Here is a 13238-nt window from a genome sequence, read left to right on the forward strand (position 1 = left end):
GGGGCATTATATGATCTTCCAGGGACATTATATATTAATGTGGGACAATATATGATCTTCCAGGGACATAATATATTAATATGGGACATTATATGATCTTCCAGGGACAATATATGATCTTCCAGGGACAATATATGATCTTCCAGGGACATTGTATATGAATATGGGACATTATATGATCTTCCAGGGACATTATATGATCTTCCAGGGACATTGTATATTAATACAGAACATGATATGATCTTCCAGGTCCAGTATAGGGAGTGAGAAGAATGAAGGTTGGTGTCGGAGTGGAGGAGGAGGAAGAAGAGTTTCTATACTGAATATAATGAGGGGGAGGGGAGGAGACCTCGCCCAGAAGCACAGAGAGTGAGCAGAGGAAATCAGAGGACAAGGTCAGAGACACCTGGCTGCACCATGTTACAGAGACAGATCAACAGAATGAGACAGCTGGCCAATCATGGGCCTGGCAGGTGGGTACCGCAGTCACTCCGCACTCTTCTCTCTGTTTGCCAAGCTGCTGCACATGGCAGTTATCAGTGTCAGTCCTTACACTGGGACTGCGCTGTCTGATAATCTGTGTGGGGGGGAGGGAGGGGGACCAAATTCCTCCATAGAATAATTCTCACTTCTCCGCACCCATACAGTGACCCCCCCCTCGCCCCCCCATACCTCATACCTCTGATCACCCCCCCCCATACCTCATACCTCTGGTCAGGACTGCACAGGTCAAAGTACAAACTTCTACTTCCTTCTCTGTCTGCTAAGATTTGTATATAAATATTATCTGTACACTGTGCTGGGTACGGTATGTGCTGTGTACACTGTGCTGGGTATGATATGTGCTGTGTACACTGTGCTGGGTATGATGTGTGCTGTGTACACTGTGCTGGGTATGATGTGTGCTGTGTACACTGTGCTGGGTATGATATGTGCTGGGTATGATATGTGCTGTGTACACTGTGCTGGGTATGATATGTGCTGGGTATGGTATGTGCTGTGTACACTGTGCTAGGTATGATATGTGCTGTGTACACTGTGCTGGGTATGGTATGTGCTGGGTATGATATGTGCTGTGTACACTGTGCTGGGTATGATATGTGCTGTGTACACTGTGCTGGGTATGATATGTGCTGGGTATGGTATGTGCTGTGTACACTGTGCTGGGTATGGTATGTGCTGTGTACACTGTGCTGGGTATGGTATGTGCTGTGTACACTGTGCTGGGTATGGTATGTGCTGTGTACACTGTGCTGGGTATGATGTGTGCTGTGTACACTGTGCTGGGTATGATATATGTGCTGTGTACACTGTGCTGGGTATGATATGTGCTGTGTACACTGTGCTGGGTATGATGTGTGCTGTGTACACTGTGCTGGGTATGATATGTGCTGTGTACACTGTGCTGGGTATACTGTGCCGGGTATGATATGTGCTGTGTACACTGTGCTGGGTATGGTATGTGCTGGGTATGGTATGTGCTGTGTACACTGTGCTGGGTATGGTATGTGCTGTGTACACTGTGCTGGGTATGATATGTGCTGTGTACACTGTGCTGGGTATGATATGTGCTGGGTATGGTATGTGCTGTGTACACTGTGCTGGGTATGGTATGTGCTGTGTACACTGTGCTGGGTATGATATGTGCTGGGTATGGTATGTGCTGTGTACACTGTGCTGGGTATGATGTGTGCTGTGTACACTGTGCTAGGTATGATATGTGCTGTGTACACTGTGCTGGGTATGATATGTGCTGTGTACACTGTGCTGGGTATGATATGTGCTGTGTACACTGTGCTGGGTATGATATGTGCTGTGTACACTGTGCTGGGTAATAAATATATGTGCTGTGTACACTGTGCTGGGTATGATGTGTGCTGTGTACACTGTGCTGGGTATGATATGTGCTGTGTACACTGTGCTGGGTATGATATATGTGCTGTGTACACTGTGCTGGGTAATAAATATATGTGCTGTGTACACTGTGCTGGGTATGATGTGTGCTGTGTACACTGTGCTGGGTATGATATGTGCTGGGTACACTGTGCCGGGTATGATATGTGCTGTGTACACTGTGCTGGGTACGATATGTGCTGTGTACACTGTGCTGGGTATGATGTGTGCTGTGTACACTGTGCCGGGTATGATGTGTGCTGTGTACACTGTGCTGGGTATGATATGTGCTGTGTACACTGTGCTGGGTATGGTATGTGCTGTGTACACTGTGCTGGGTATGATATGTGCTGTGTACACTGTGCTGGGTATGATATGTGCTGGGTATGGTATGTGCTGTGTACACTGTGCTAGGTATGATATGTGCTGTGTACACTGTGCTGGGTATGGTATGTGCTGGGTATGATATGTGCTGTTTACACTGTGCTGGGTATGATATGTGCTGTTTACACTGTGCTGGGTATGATATGTGCTGTGTACACTGTGCTGGGTATGATGTGTGCTGTGTACACTGTGCTGGGTATGATATGTGCTGTGTACACTGTGCTGGGTATGATATGTGCTGGGTATGGTATGTGCTGTGTACACTGTGCTGGGTATGGTATGTGCTGTGTACACTGTGCTGGGTATGGTATGTGCTGTGTACACTGTGCTGGGTATGATGTGTGCTGTGTACACTGTGCTGGGTATGATATATGTGCTGTGTACACTGTGCTGGGTAATAAATATATGTGCTGTGTACACTGTGCTGGGTATGATGTGTGCTGTGTACACTGTGCTGGGTATGATATGTGCTGTGTACACTGTGCTGGGTATGATATGTGCTGGGTACACTGTGCCGGGTATGATATGTGCTGTGTACACTGTGCTGGGTATGGTATGTGCTGTGTACACTGTGCTGGGTATGGTATGTGCTGTGTACACTGTGCTGGGTATGGTATGTGCTGTGTACACTGTGCTGGGTATGGTATGTGCTGTGTACACTGTGCTGGGTATGATATGTGCTGTGTACACTGTGCTGGGTATGATATGTGCTGGGTATGGTATGTGCTGTGTACACTGTGCTGGGTATGGTATGTGCTGTGTACACTGTGCTGGGTATGGTATGTGCTGTGTACACTGTGCTGGGTATGGTATGTGCTGTGTACACTGTGCTGGGTATGATGTGTGCTGTGTACACTGTGCTGGGTATGATATATGTGCTGTGTACACTGTGCTGGGTAATAAATATATGTGCTGTGTACACTGTGCTGGGTATGATGTGTGCTGTGTACACTGTGCTGGGTATGATATGTGCTGGGTACACTGTGCCGGGTATGATATGTGCTGTGTACACTGTGCTGGGTATGGTATGTGCTGTGTACACTGTGCTGGGTATGGTATGTGCTGTGTACACTGTGCTGGGTATGGTATGTGCTGTGTACACTGTGCTGGGTATGGTATGTGCTGTGTACACTGTGCTGGGTATGATATGTGCTGTGTACACTGTGCTGGGTATGATATGTGCTGGGTATGGTATGTGCTGTGTACACTGTGCTGGGTATGGTATGTGCTGTGTACACTGTGCTGGGTATGGTATGTGCTGTGTACACTGTGCTGGGTATGGTATGTGCTGTGTACACTGTGCTGGGTATGATATGTGCTGTGTACACTGTGCTGGGTATGATATATGTGCTGTGTACACTGTGCTGGGTAATAAATATATGTGCTGTGTACACTGTGCTGGGTATGATGTGTGCGGTGTACACTGTGCTGGGTATGATATGTGCTGGGTACACTGTGCCGGGTATGATATGTGCTGTGTACACTGTGCTGGGTACGATATGTGATGTGTACACTGTGCTGGGTACGGTATGTGCTGTGTACGGTATGTGCTGTGTACACTGTGCTGGGTACGGTATGTGCTGTGTACACTGTGCTGGGTACGGTATGTGCTGTGTACACTGTGCTGGGTATGGTATGTGCTGTGTACACTGTGCTGGGTATGATATGTTCTGTGTACACTGTGCTGGGTATGGTATGTGCTGTGTACACTGTATGGGTATGGTATGTGCTGGGTACGGACTGTGCTGGGTACGGTATGTGCTGTGTACACTGTGCTGGGTACGGTATTCTATCACACGTGTACATTGATCGGCCGGCTTTATCCCTTTATGATGTCGGCAGCAGAATTTGAACCCGCAGAACTTTTATTACACTTTTGCAAGTTGCGTTCATTAATGATTGTTCTTCAATGAAGAGAGCAGCATGTGTACAGAGAGGGGGCGGAGCCTGAACCCGGGAACACACAGCCACACCCTCCCTCCACATACAAGGACTGTAAAACAATACATTTTTAAACAAATTGTAACAAAGTAATAAAAATAAAAAATATAAAAAAAACTACTGACATCATCCTCTGCTCTACTGACACCAATCTCTAAACCACTGACTCAAAAGTGAGACATCAGGTGTCTTGTTTAGACCCCTGATATTTCACCAAGGCCACCCAAAGTGGCTCCTTTTTTAAAAATGTAAAAATAAACAAAAATGATAATGTATTGTAAAAAAAAAATTGTAACAATAGTACAAAAATAAAATGATAAAATTAAAAGTCCTGACATCACCCACTGCTCTACTAACAGCAATCTCTGACCCACTGGCTCCAAGGTTAGACATGAGGGGGGTCTGTTTAGACCCCTGATATAATAGTAATGGAAAAAAATAATAAAATTGTAAGAAATAATACAAAAATAAAATAATAAAAAAAGAAAAAAAACTCCTGACATCATCCACTGCTCTACTGACACCAATCTCTGACCCACTGACTCAAAAGTGAGACATCAGGGGCTGTTTAGGCCCCTGATATTTCTCCAAGTCCCCCAACGTGGCTCCTTTTTGAAAATGTAAAAAAATAAATAAAGAATGTTTATATTAATTAATAATATTATAAAAACTATTGACACCATCCAATGACCTTCTGACACCAACCTCCGTTTGTTTACATTTATAAAAGTGTATATCTACAGTGTGTGTGTGTGTATATGTATGTATGTATGTATGTATGTATGTATATATATATATATATATATATATATATATATATATATATATATATACACACAGTCAGGTCCATAAATATTGGGACATCGACACAATTCTAATCTTTTTGGCTCTATACACCACAATGGGTTTGAAATGAAACAAACAAGATGTGCTTTAACTGCAGACTTTCAGCTTTAATTTGGGGGTATTTACATCCAAATCAGGTGAACGGTGTAGGAATTTACAACAGTTTGTATATGTGCCTCCCACTTTTTAAGGGACCAAAAGTAATGGGACAATTGGCTGCTCAGCTGTTCCATGGCCAGGGGTGTGTTATTCCCTCATTATCCCATTTACAAGGAGCGGATAAAAGGTCCAGAGTTCATTTCAAGTGTGCTATTTGCATTTGGAATCTGTTGCTGTCAACTCTCTAAATGAGATCCAAAGAGCTGTCACTATCAGTGAAGCAAGCCATCATTAGGCTGAAAAAACAAAACAAACCCATCAGAGAGATAGCAAAAACATTCGGTGTGGCCAAATCAACTGTTTGGAACATCCTTAAAAAGAAAGAACGCCCCGGTGAGCTCAGCAACACCAAAAGACCCGGAAGACCACGGCAAACAACTGTGGTGGATGACCGAAGAATTCTTTCCCTGTGATGAAAACACCCTTCACAACAGTTGGCCAGATCAAGATCACTCTCCAGGAGGTAGGTGTATGTGTGTCAAAGTCAACAATCAAGAGAAGACTTCAGCAGAGTGAATACAGAGGGTTCACCACAAGATGTAAACCATTGGTGAGCCTCAAAAACAGGAAGGCCAGATTAGAGTTTGCCAAACAACATCTAAAAAAGCCTTCACAGTTCTGGAAAATCCTATGGACAGATGAGACCAAGATCAACTTGTACCAGAGTGATGGGAAGAGAAGAAAAGGAACTGCTCATGATCCAAAGCATACCACCTCATCAGTGAAGCATGGTGGTGGTAGTGTCATGGTGTGAGCATGTATGGCTGCCAATGGAACTGGTTCTCTTGTATTTGATGATGTGACTGTGACTGAATTCTGAAGTGTTTCGGACAATATTATCTGCTCATATTCAGCCAAATGCTTCAGAACTTATTGGACGGCGCTTCACAGTGCAGATGGACAATGACCCGAAGCATACTGCGGAAGCAACCAAAGGGTTTTTTAAGGGAAAGAAGTGGAATGTTATGCAATGGCCAAGTCAATCACCTGACCCGAATCCGATTGAGCATTAATTTCACTTGCTGAAGACAAAACTGAAGGGAAAATGCCGAAAGAACAAGCAGGAACTGAAGACAGTTGCAGTAGAGGCCTGACGGAGCATCACCAGGGGTGAAACCCAGTGTCTGGTGATGTCTATGCGTTCCAGACTTCAGGCTGTAATTCACTGCAAAGGATTTGCAACCAAGTATTAAAAAGTGAAAGTTTGATTTATGATTGTTGATCTGTCCCATTACTTTTGGTCCCTTTAAAAAGTGGGAGGCACATATACAAACTGTTGTAATTCTTATACCGTTCACCTGATTTGGATGTAAATCCCCTCAAATCAAAGCTGAAAGTCTGCAGTTAAAGCACATCTTGTTTGTTTCATTTCAAATCCATTGTGGTGGTGTATAGAGCCAAAAAGATTAGAATTGTGTCAATGTCCCAATTTTTATGGACCTGACTGTAATATATATATATATACACGCATGTATGTGTTTGAGCCTTGGGGTGCACACCTATGCTGCTATAGTGTCAATGCAGCTTATACACTTATTCTTAAGAAAAAGTGTGTAGCGCCAAAATCAACAATGAAACGTGAATACTATGTTATAAATGGACAACACAGTGAAATAAAGTCTAAAAGAGTGTTAAACTGAAAAAAGGAAAATAAATAAATAAATAAATGGGGGAAAAAAAAAAAAAAAATTATATATATATATATATAATTACAATCTTGAATGAAAACCAATATATTGAAAAACATAGATTTAAATGCACAGTTCCATGATTGGATCAGCAATATAAACTTATGAACCAAACTTGTGCACAAAAAATTGGTGATGACTTGAAAAGTGAAGAAGTGATCCAGTACAATGCTCCAGAATCATCCACCGCACCCCTGTGAAATGGACACTCACTGGAAATGCTGGCTGCCATTACAGTAGGAAACACGCACTTAGTGTAGATCTGCCATCTGTTGTGGGGAAGGCTGTTAACCTATCGCACCATCCAGATGTAGCTGTGGTAAATAAAGCTCACCCTGATGAAGTCTCCAAAGTGTAGTATTTATTGGACGTGTATGTTAAAAGCTGGAATACAATGAATCATAAAACCGTATGGCAATTGGTGTCACTACCAACCCGGTATCGGGACAGTGGCCTTACGTCAGCACTAGTGTCTCCTCCCCGATGCGTTTCGTCCAATAGGACATTATCGGATAGTCAATTGATGACGTCCTATTGGATGAAATGCATCAGGAGGAGACACTAGTGCTGAAATCAGGCCACTGTCCGATAACGGGTCGGTAGTGGCACTCATTGTCATATGGTTTTATCGTTCATTTTTTTTTTTTTTTTTTTCTGGGCTTTTAACATACACATCTAATAAATACTACACTATGGAGACTTCATCTGGTTTCCGGTGAGCTTTATTTACTACAGCTGCATCTGGATGGTGCGAGTTGCTGAACAGCCTTCACCACGACAGATGGCACAGATTGCGTGTTTGCTGCTGTAACAACAGCCAGCTTTTGAGACACTGGTGAGTGTCTATTTCACAGAGGTTCGGTGGATGATTCTTGAGCACCGTACTGGATCACTTCACTTTTCAAGTCACCATCAATTATTTGTGCACATCTTTGCACTGAACTTTGTGCTTTCACCAATAAGTTTTTTTTTTTTTACTGCACCTCCCCATGTCAGCCTACCATGGGTCAGCTCCGCCCTCTCTGACCCCTCCAGGACCACCTTTTTTCTTAGCTCATAAAGGGTGGCTGTCTGCTTAAGCAAGTGTTCTTTTTTCGTCCTTGCTCCGGACGCCTTTTAAAAAAATAATTTTTTGGGGTTTTTTTTCCCTTTTTCTTTTTTCTTTTTTTTTTTTTGTGCGTTTTTTGAATATTTTTTATCGCCCTGCTCAGGTTCAGCCTCTCCCCCCCCCATATGGGTCCTGAGGTAGTGGGTGTCCTTGGTGCTGGGACTGGCTGTGATGCAGTCTAAATAACGTGTTTGCTGTAGGAAGAGAGCGGTCCAACAGTATAAAGTACTGTATGTTTTTGTGATGGCCCCCTAAAGGTTACCAGCATTGGCTGGCACCTGTCGTTCCACGGCAGCTGGCGCACGTGTGTTCCCGGTAATCCAGGCAGCTTGTCATGCAGGTGACATGGCGGAGGCAAGGCCGCTCGGCAGCATGTAAGGTTGCCTCGCAAGCACCACGGCACTCGCCGCTGATTCGCGGGTGTCCCGGTGTTAAGGGTGGTCCTCCTTCTCTTCATCCTGACTTCAATCTCTCCTTATCTTGCGCTGGCCGTTCTCCTCTGCTGCCTGTGCCTCCAGCCTGACAGACTCTGCTGCTGCCCAGGTAAGCCTGTGGTTCTCCCCCATGTTTGCAACAGAGCTTGGCTTCCGGTCTGTGGAAGTCCTGATGCCTCATTCTGCTTTGCAGGTGCCCTGATTGATTCCTGCCTGCCTTTTAGGCACTGAAGACTGGATGGAAAGGTGTGTGTGTGTGTATGGGTAGAGCCCAAAGTTGTAGCACTGGCCAGCGGATAATGCATCTAAACACAGCCTTTGTTCAGTCAAGTTTGATTGGAAGCTTCTCTTCAGCAAGGCTTTGGAGTCAGTAATTCAGTGGGTCTTGGGCGGCAAGTCAGGCCCGATTCCCCAGGAGAGAAGGAGGCAACACCAGCCCTTTCTGAAACCCTTCTTAGCTCTTTTGGAGAAGCGAGAGGATAGTTCCTATAGGCCGGGTAAACCATTCTTCAGACAATGGAGGGGAGTTGGTTTGTCTTTCCCAAAGTCTTCCAAGTCCAAGCCCAACCAGGCCCCGAAGGGATCGGACAAAACCTTCTGAAGGTGTTTCCGCCCAGTCCCCTCAGGTTGGAGCAAGGCTAGCTAGTTTTGGAGGAGTCTGGGCGGATGAGGTGCAGGATGCTTGGATCCTGACAATCATTCGCGATGGATATCGACTGGAGTTCAGGGCAAGACCCCCCCTCAAGCCGTTTCTGTGGAAACCCGACTTCTGGCCTGTCGAGAGAAGAAGCATTGCTTGCTAGCGTACATAAAGGAATTATTAGCAGCAGGGACCATTTTCCCGGTTCTAAGACGAGAATGGGGTCAAGGAGTTTATTCCCGTGTTCTTAGTAACAAAGGCATTGGGAGGTTTTAGGCCGGCCTTGGACCTAAAATTTTTGAATTCCTTTATGAGAGTTCCACCATTCAAGATGGTGTAATTGGAAATGATTATTTCAGTCGTGAAAGAAGGAGACTGGATGGCCTCCATTGATCTGGCAGATGCCGATCTGCATGTTCCCATACATGCGGATCACCATCGCTTCCTCAAGTTTGCACTGGAAGGCCGGAATTTCCAGTTTCGATGTCTGCTGTTTGGTCTCTGCACGGCTCCTCGAACATTCTCGAAAGTGCTGTCAGCGATCATTGCAATTCTAAGGGTCAAAGACACCCAAATTTTCCATTAATTTGGCGACCTGCTGCTTCTGGGTCCTTCCAAAGCTCTCCTTCCGGAGCATCATGTGGCCATGACTTGCAAGTTGCTATCTCGTTTCGGGTGGTTAATCAATCATCGAAGAGTCAGATGTGTCCGACCAAGGTGTTGGAATATCCCAGGTGCAGTTCAATATGGTGCTGAATCGTGTTTTTCTTCCCCAGAGGAAAGTTCAGGAGATTGAAATCTGGAGCGAAGCAGGTGATGTTCAAATCCTTTCTGAGTTCAAAGGAATGTACCCCGTATCTCGGCCTTCTGTCCTCCACGATCCAGGTAGTCCCGTGGGCCAGGTGGCGAAGAAAGCGATTTCGATACAATTTCCTTCTCCAATGGGATCACCATTCCTGGATCCAGAGGATCTGCATGCCAGTTCCGATAATTCGGTCGTTGGCTTGGTGGAGAGTTTTCCGCAATCTATCTCAGCGAGTACCGCTCAACTCCCCGGAGCCGGTAGTGGCGACAACGAATGCCAGTCTTCTAAGCTAGGGAGCTCACTTTCAAGGGAGACATGTTCAAGGTTGATGGAAGGCACAGATTTCTCACTGTTCAAATCTTTTGGAGTTGGAGGCCATTCGGCGCGCTCTGCTAGCGTTCTAACCTGTGCTACAGAAGCAGGCAGTCAAGTTCCTGTCGGACAACAAAACCACCGTGGCTTACGTAACTCGCCAAGGTGGCACCAGGAGTCGGCCGCTTTTTCCTGCCAAATCTTTCTGTGGGTGGAGAGAAGTGTTACTTCTCTTACAGCAACCTACCTGCCAGGGACCGAGAAGGTTCTAGCGGATCGCTTGAGTCGAAGTTTCATAGACCAGAACGAGTGGGGCCTAAATCCCAGATATTTACACAGGATCTTCAAAGCCTGGGGGACACCAAAGATAGACCTTATGTCCTTGGTGAATAATTATCAGCTTCCTCGCTTCTTCTCCAAAGTCTGGCATCTGCAAGCCTTGGGTCAGGATGCTCTCTCCAAGCCATGGAGTTCCCCCCTGGTGTACGTGTTCCCTCTTCTTCCGTTGATTCTCAAGGTCCTGTTGAAGATTCTTCGAGAGAAAGTGACAGCCATAGTGATTTTGCCCTTCTGGCCCAGAAGGCCATGGTTTCCGCTAGTATGGAATATGAAGATCGGTACTCCAATCCCTCCGTCCCCTTTGCCGAGATCTCCTGCTGCAAAACAGGATCTGTCACCTGAACACCAGAAAGCTAAAATTAATGGCGTGGAGATTTAAAGGAGATCTTTAAGGGGTCTAGATCTTTCAGATCGAGTTCTAGATACCTTGTTGCAAGCTCTGAAGAGGACAACAAATTCAACTTCTCACTGGATTTGGAAGGCTTTTTTTGTCTTTCATAAAGGATTGGAATTCCGGGTCTCTTTCGGTGTCGAATATTTTGGAGTTCCTGCAGTGTGGCCTAGACAATGGATTAGCCTACAATTCCTTGAATTTCCAGATTTCCGTCTTGTCAGCCCTGACCAATAAGACATGGGCACTGGATCCTATATTGGTCCGGTTTTTGAAAACCGCCGTTAGGATTGGACCTCCAGTGAAATAGTTTTTTCCCAAATTGGACTTGTCTTTGGTCTTAAAGGCCTCGTTGGCTCCTCCATTTGATCTGGCTTCCTCCTGCTCCTTATTTCATTTGACCTTTTTTAAAGATGGATTTCTTGACAGCCATTGCCTCGGCCTGAAGAGTCTCTGAATTATGTGCCTTCTCCGCTAGGGAACCCTTATTGTCTGTTGCTCAGACAGGTACCAAGTTTTCTTGCGAAAGTGGCAAATTCTTTTCAATTAAATTGGGAGTCAGTGCTGTCAGCCTTTCCGGGGGGTGAATCGGATGATGAATGGAGGAAGCTGGACTTGGTTTCCTCCTTATCTACCCACCTAGACTAAAGAGTTCCGTAGACCAGATCAACTTTTTGTTTTCCCGATCGGCCCAAAGAAGGGTTTGGCAGTGCCATCTAGAATCGTATCCTCTTGGATCATCAAAACCATTCAAATTGCATACAAATCTTTGGGTTTTCCCTCACCCTCTGAAGTTAAGTCACATTCGACTAGAGGTATGGCAGCTAAAGCATCTCCTGAAGTAGTATACAAGGCAGCAAGCTGGAGCGCGCCCAATTCCTTCATCTGTCATTGCAGGGTGAATGTGTCTCTTCGTCTTCGGAAGCCTTTGGTTCTATTGGTATTATGGCGGGTGTCGGCCATTAAATATATTAACCACTTGCCGACCGCCGCAAGTACATATACTGCGGCGGTCAGCCCCGGCCAGGCAAAGTGACGTGTATATATACGTCACTAGCCTGTCACTGCTTGTGAGCCAATAGCGGGCGAGCGCGCGCCCGCCCCGGCTCGTTCCCCTAACAAGTCAGTGCGTGTGACCGGCGGACCCGATGTCCGCCGGTCACTCGCGATCGTTCGCCGGGAAGGGAGAAAGGCAGGTGGCTAATGTAAACAAGCCGCCTGTCATTCTCCCCTGTGTAAGAATGGAGATCACACGGTTCTACTATGTAGGACCATTGATCTCTGTCTTTACACTAGTAGCCATGTCCAATCACAGTTAAAAGCACGCCTCTAGGACACACTTAACCCCTCCCTCTCCAATACAGTTAACCCCTTCCCTGCCAGTGTCATTTTTACAGTAACAGTGCATATGTATAGCACTGATTACTGCAGTAATGTCACTGGTAACCCCAAAAGTGTCAAAAATGTCAGTCAAGGGTCCGATCTGTCCGCTGCAATGTCGCAGTCCCGCAAAAAAAATCACAGATCGCCGCCATTACTCGTTAAAAAAAAAAAAACACCAAAAATGACAAAAATCTTTCCCTTTGTTAGTAAAAATCTTTTCCCTTTGTTTTTTTTTTTTCCAAACATATGTAGCATAAAACAAATTGGCTGAAAATGTTAAAAAATTTTAGATTTTTACATTTTTTTTTTTTTGTTTTTTTTTGTTTGTTTTTTTTGGGGAATTTCATATAAAAAAATGTGAAAAATATTGTTATTTTTGCAAAATTGACGCTGCTTTTTTTGTTTATAGCCCATGATTAAAAAATCACAGAGGTGATCAAATACCACCAAAAGAAAGCTCTCTTTGTGGGAAAAAAAGGACGCCAAATTAGTTTAGGTACAGCATCGCACGACCGCGCAATTGTCCGTTAAAGTCACGCAGTAAAAAATCGCAAAAAAAACCCTGGTCAGGAAGGGGGTAAAATCTTCCGGGGCTTAAGTGGTTAAGCAGCTTCAAGTGCTTGACTGGGTTTTTCTTTTTTACTTAAGTTTTCTTCCCTCCCTTAAGATGATTGCTAGTTACGTGACGTCCATGCAATTGTAATTTAAAGTGTGACAGCGCTGAAAGCTGAAAATTGGACTGGGCAGGAAGGGGGTAAAAGTGCCCGGTATTGACGTTGTTAAACACAGCTTTTCACAGATTGGTGGGCCTCTGCCCATCTTTACTTCTGAGACCCTCTGACTCTCTAAGATGCTCTTTTTATACCCAATCATGTTACTGACCTGTTGCCACTTATAGTGGTAGTAAACCGCAGT

At 45.0% G+C, this 13238-nt stretch overlaps 1 protein-coding gene across 1 annotated transcript in view; it reads left to right on the forward strand.

Annotated features, from left to right (window-relative positions):
- The first annotated feature begins 353 nt into the window (after positions 1-353).
- The window catches only part of SH3BP1 (SH3 domain binding protein 1), a 66234-nt gene continuing 53349 nt past the window's right edge, over positions 354-13238 (forward strand). Inside the window, exon 1 of the mRNA XM_082265753.1 lies at positions 354-473. Within this exon, the coding sequence (XP_082121879.1) occupies positions 418-473 (56 nt within the window). The 5' untranslated portion in view covers positions 354-417. The remainder of the gene's footprint in view (positions 474-13238) is intronic.

This window comes from Pelophylax lessonae, assembly GCF_965119305.1.
Source record: "Pelophylax lessonae genome assembly, chromosome: 8".
Taxonomy (NCBI): domain Eukaryota; kingdom Metazoa; phylum Chordata; class Amphibia; order Anura; family Ranidae; genus Pelophylax; species Pelophylax lessonae.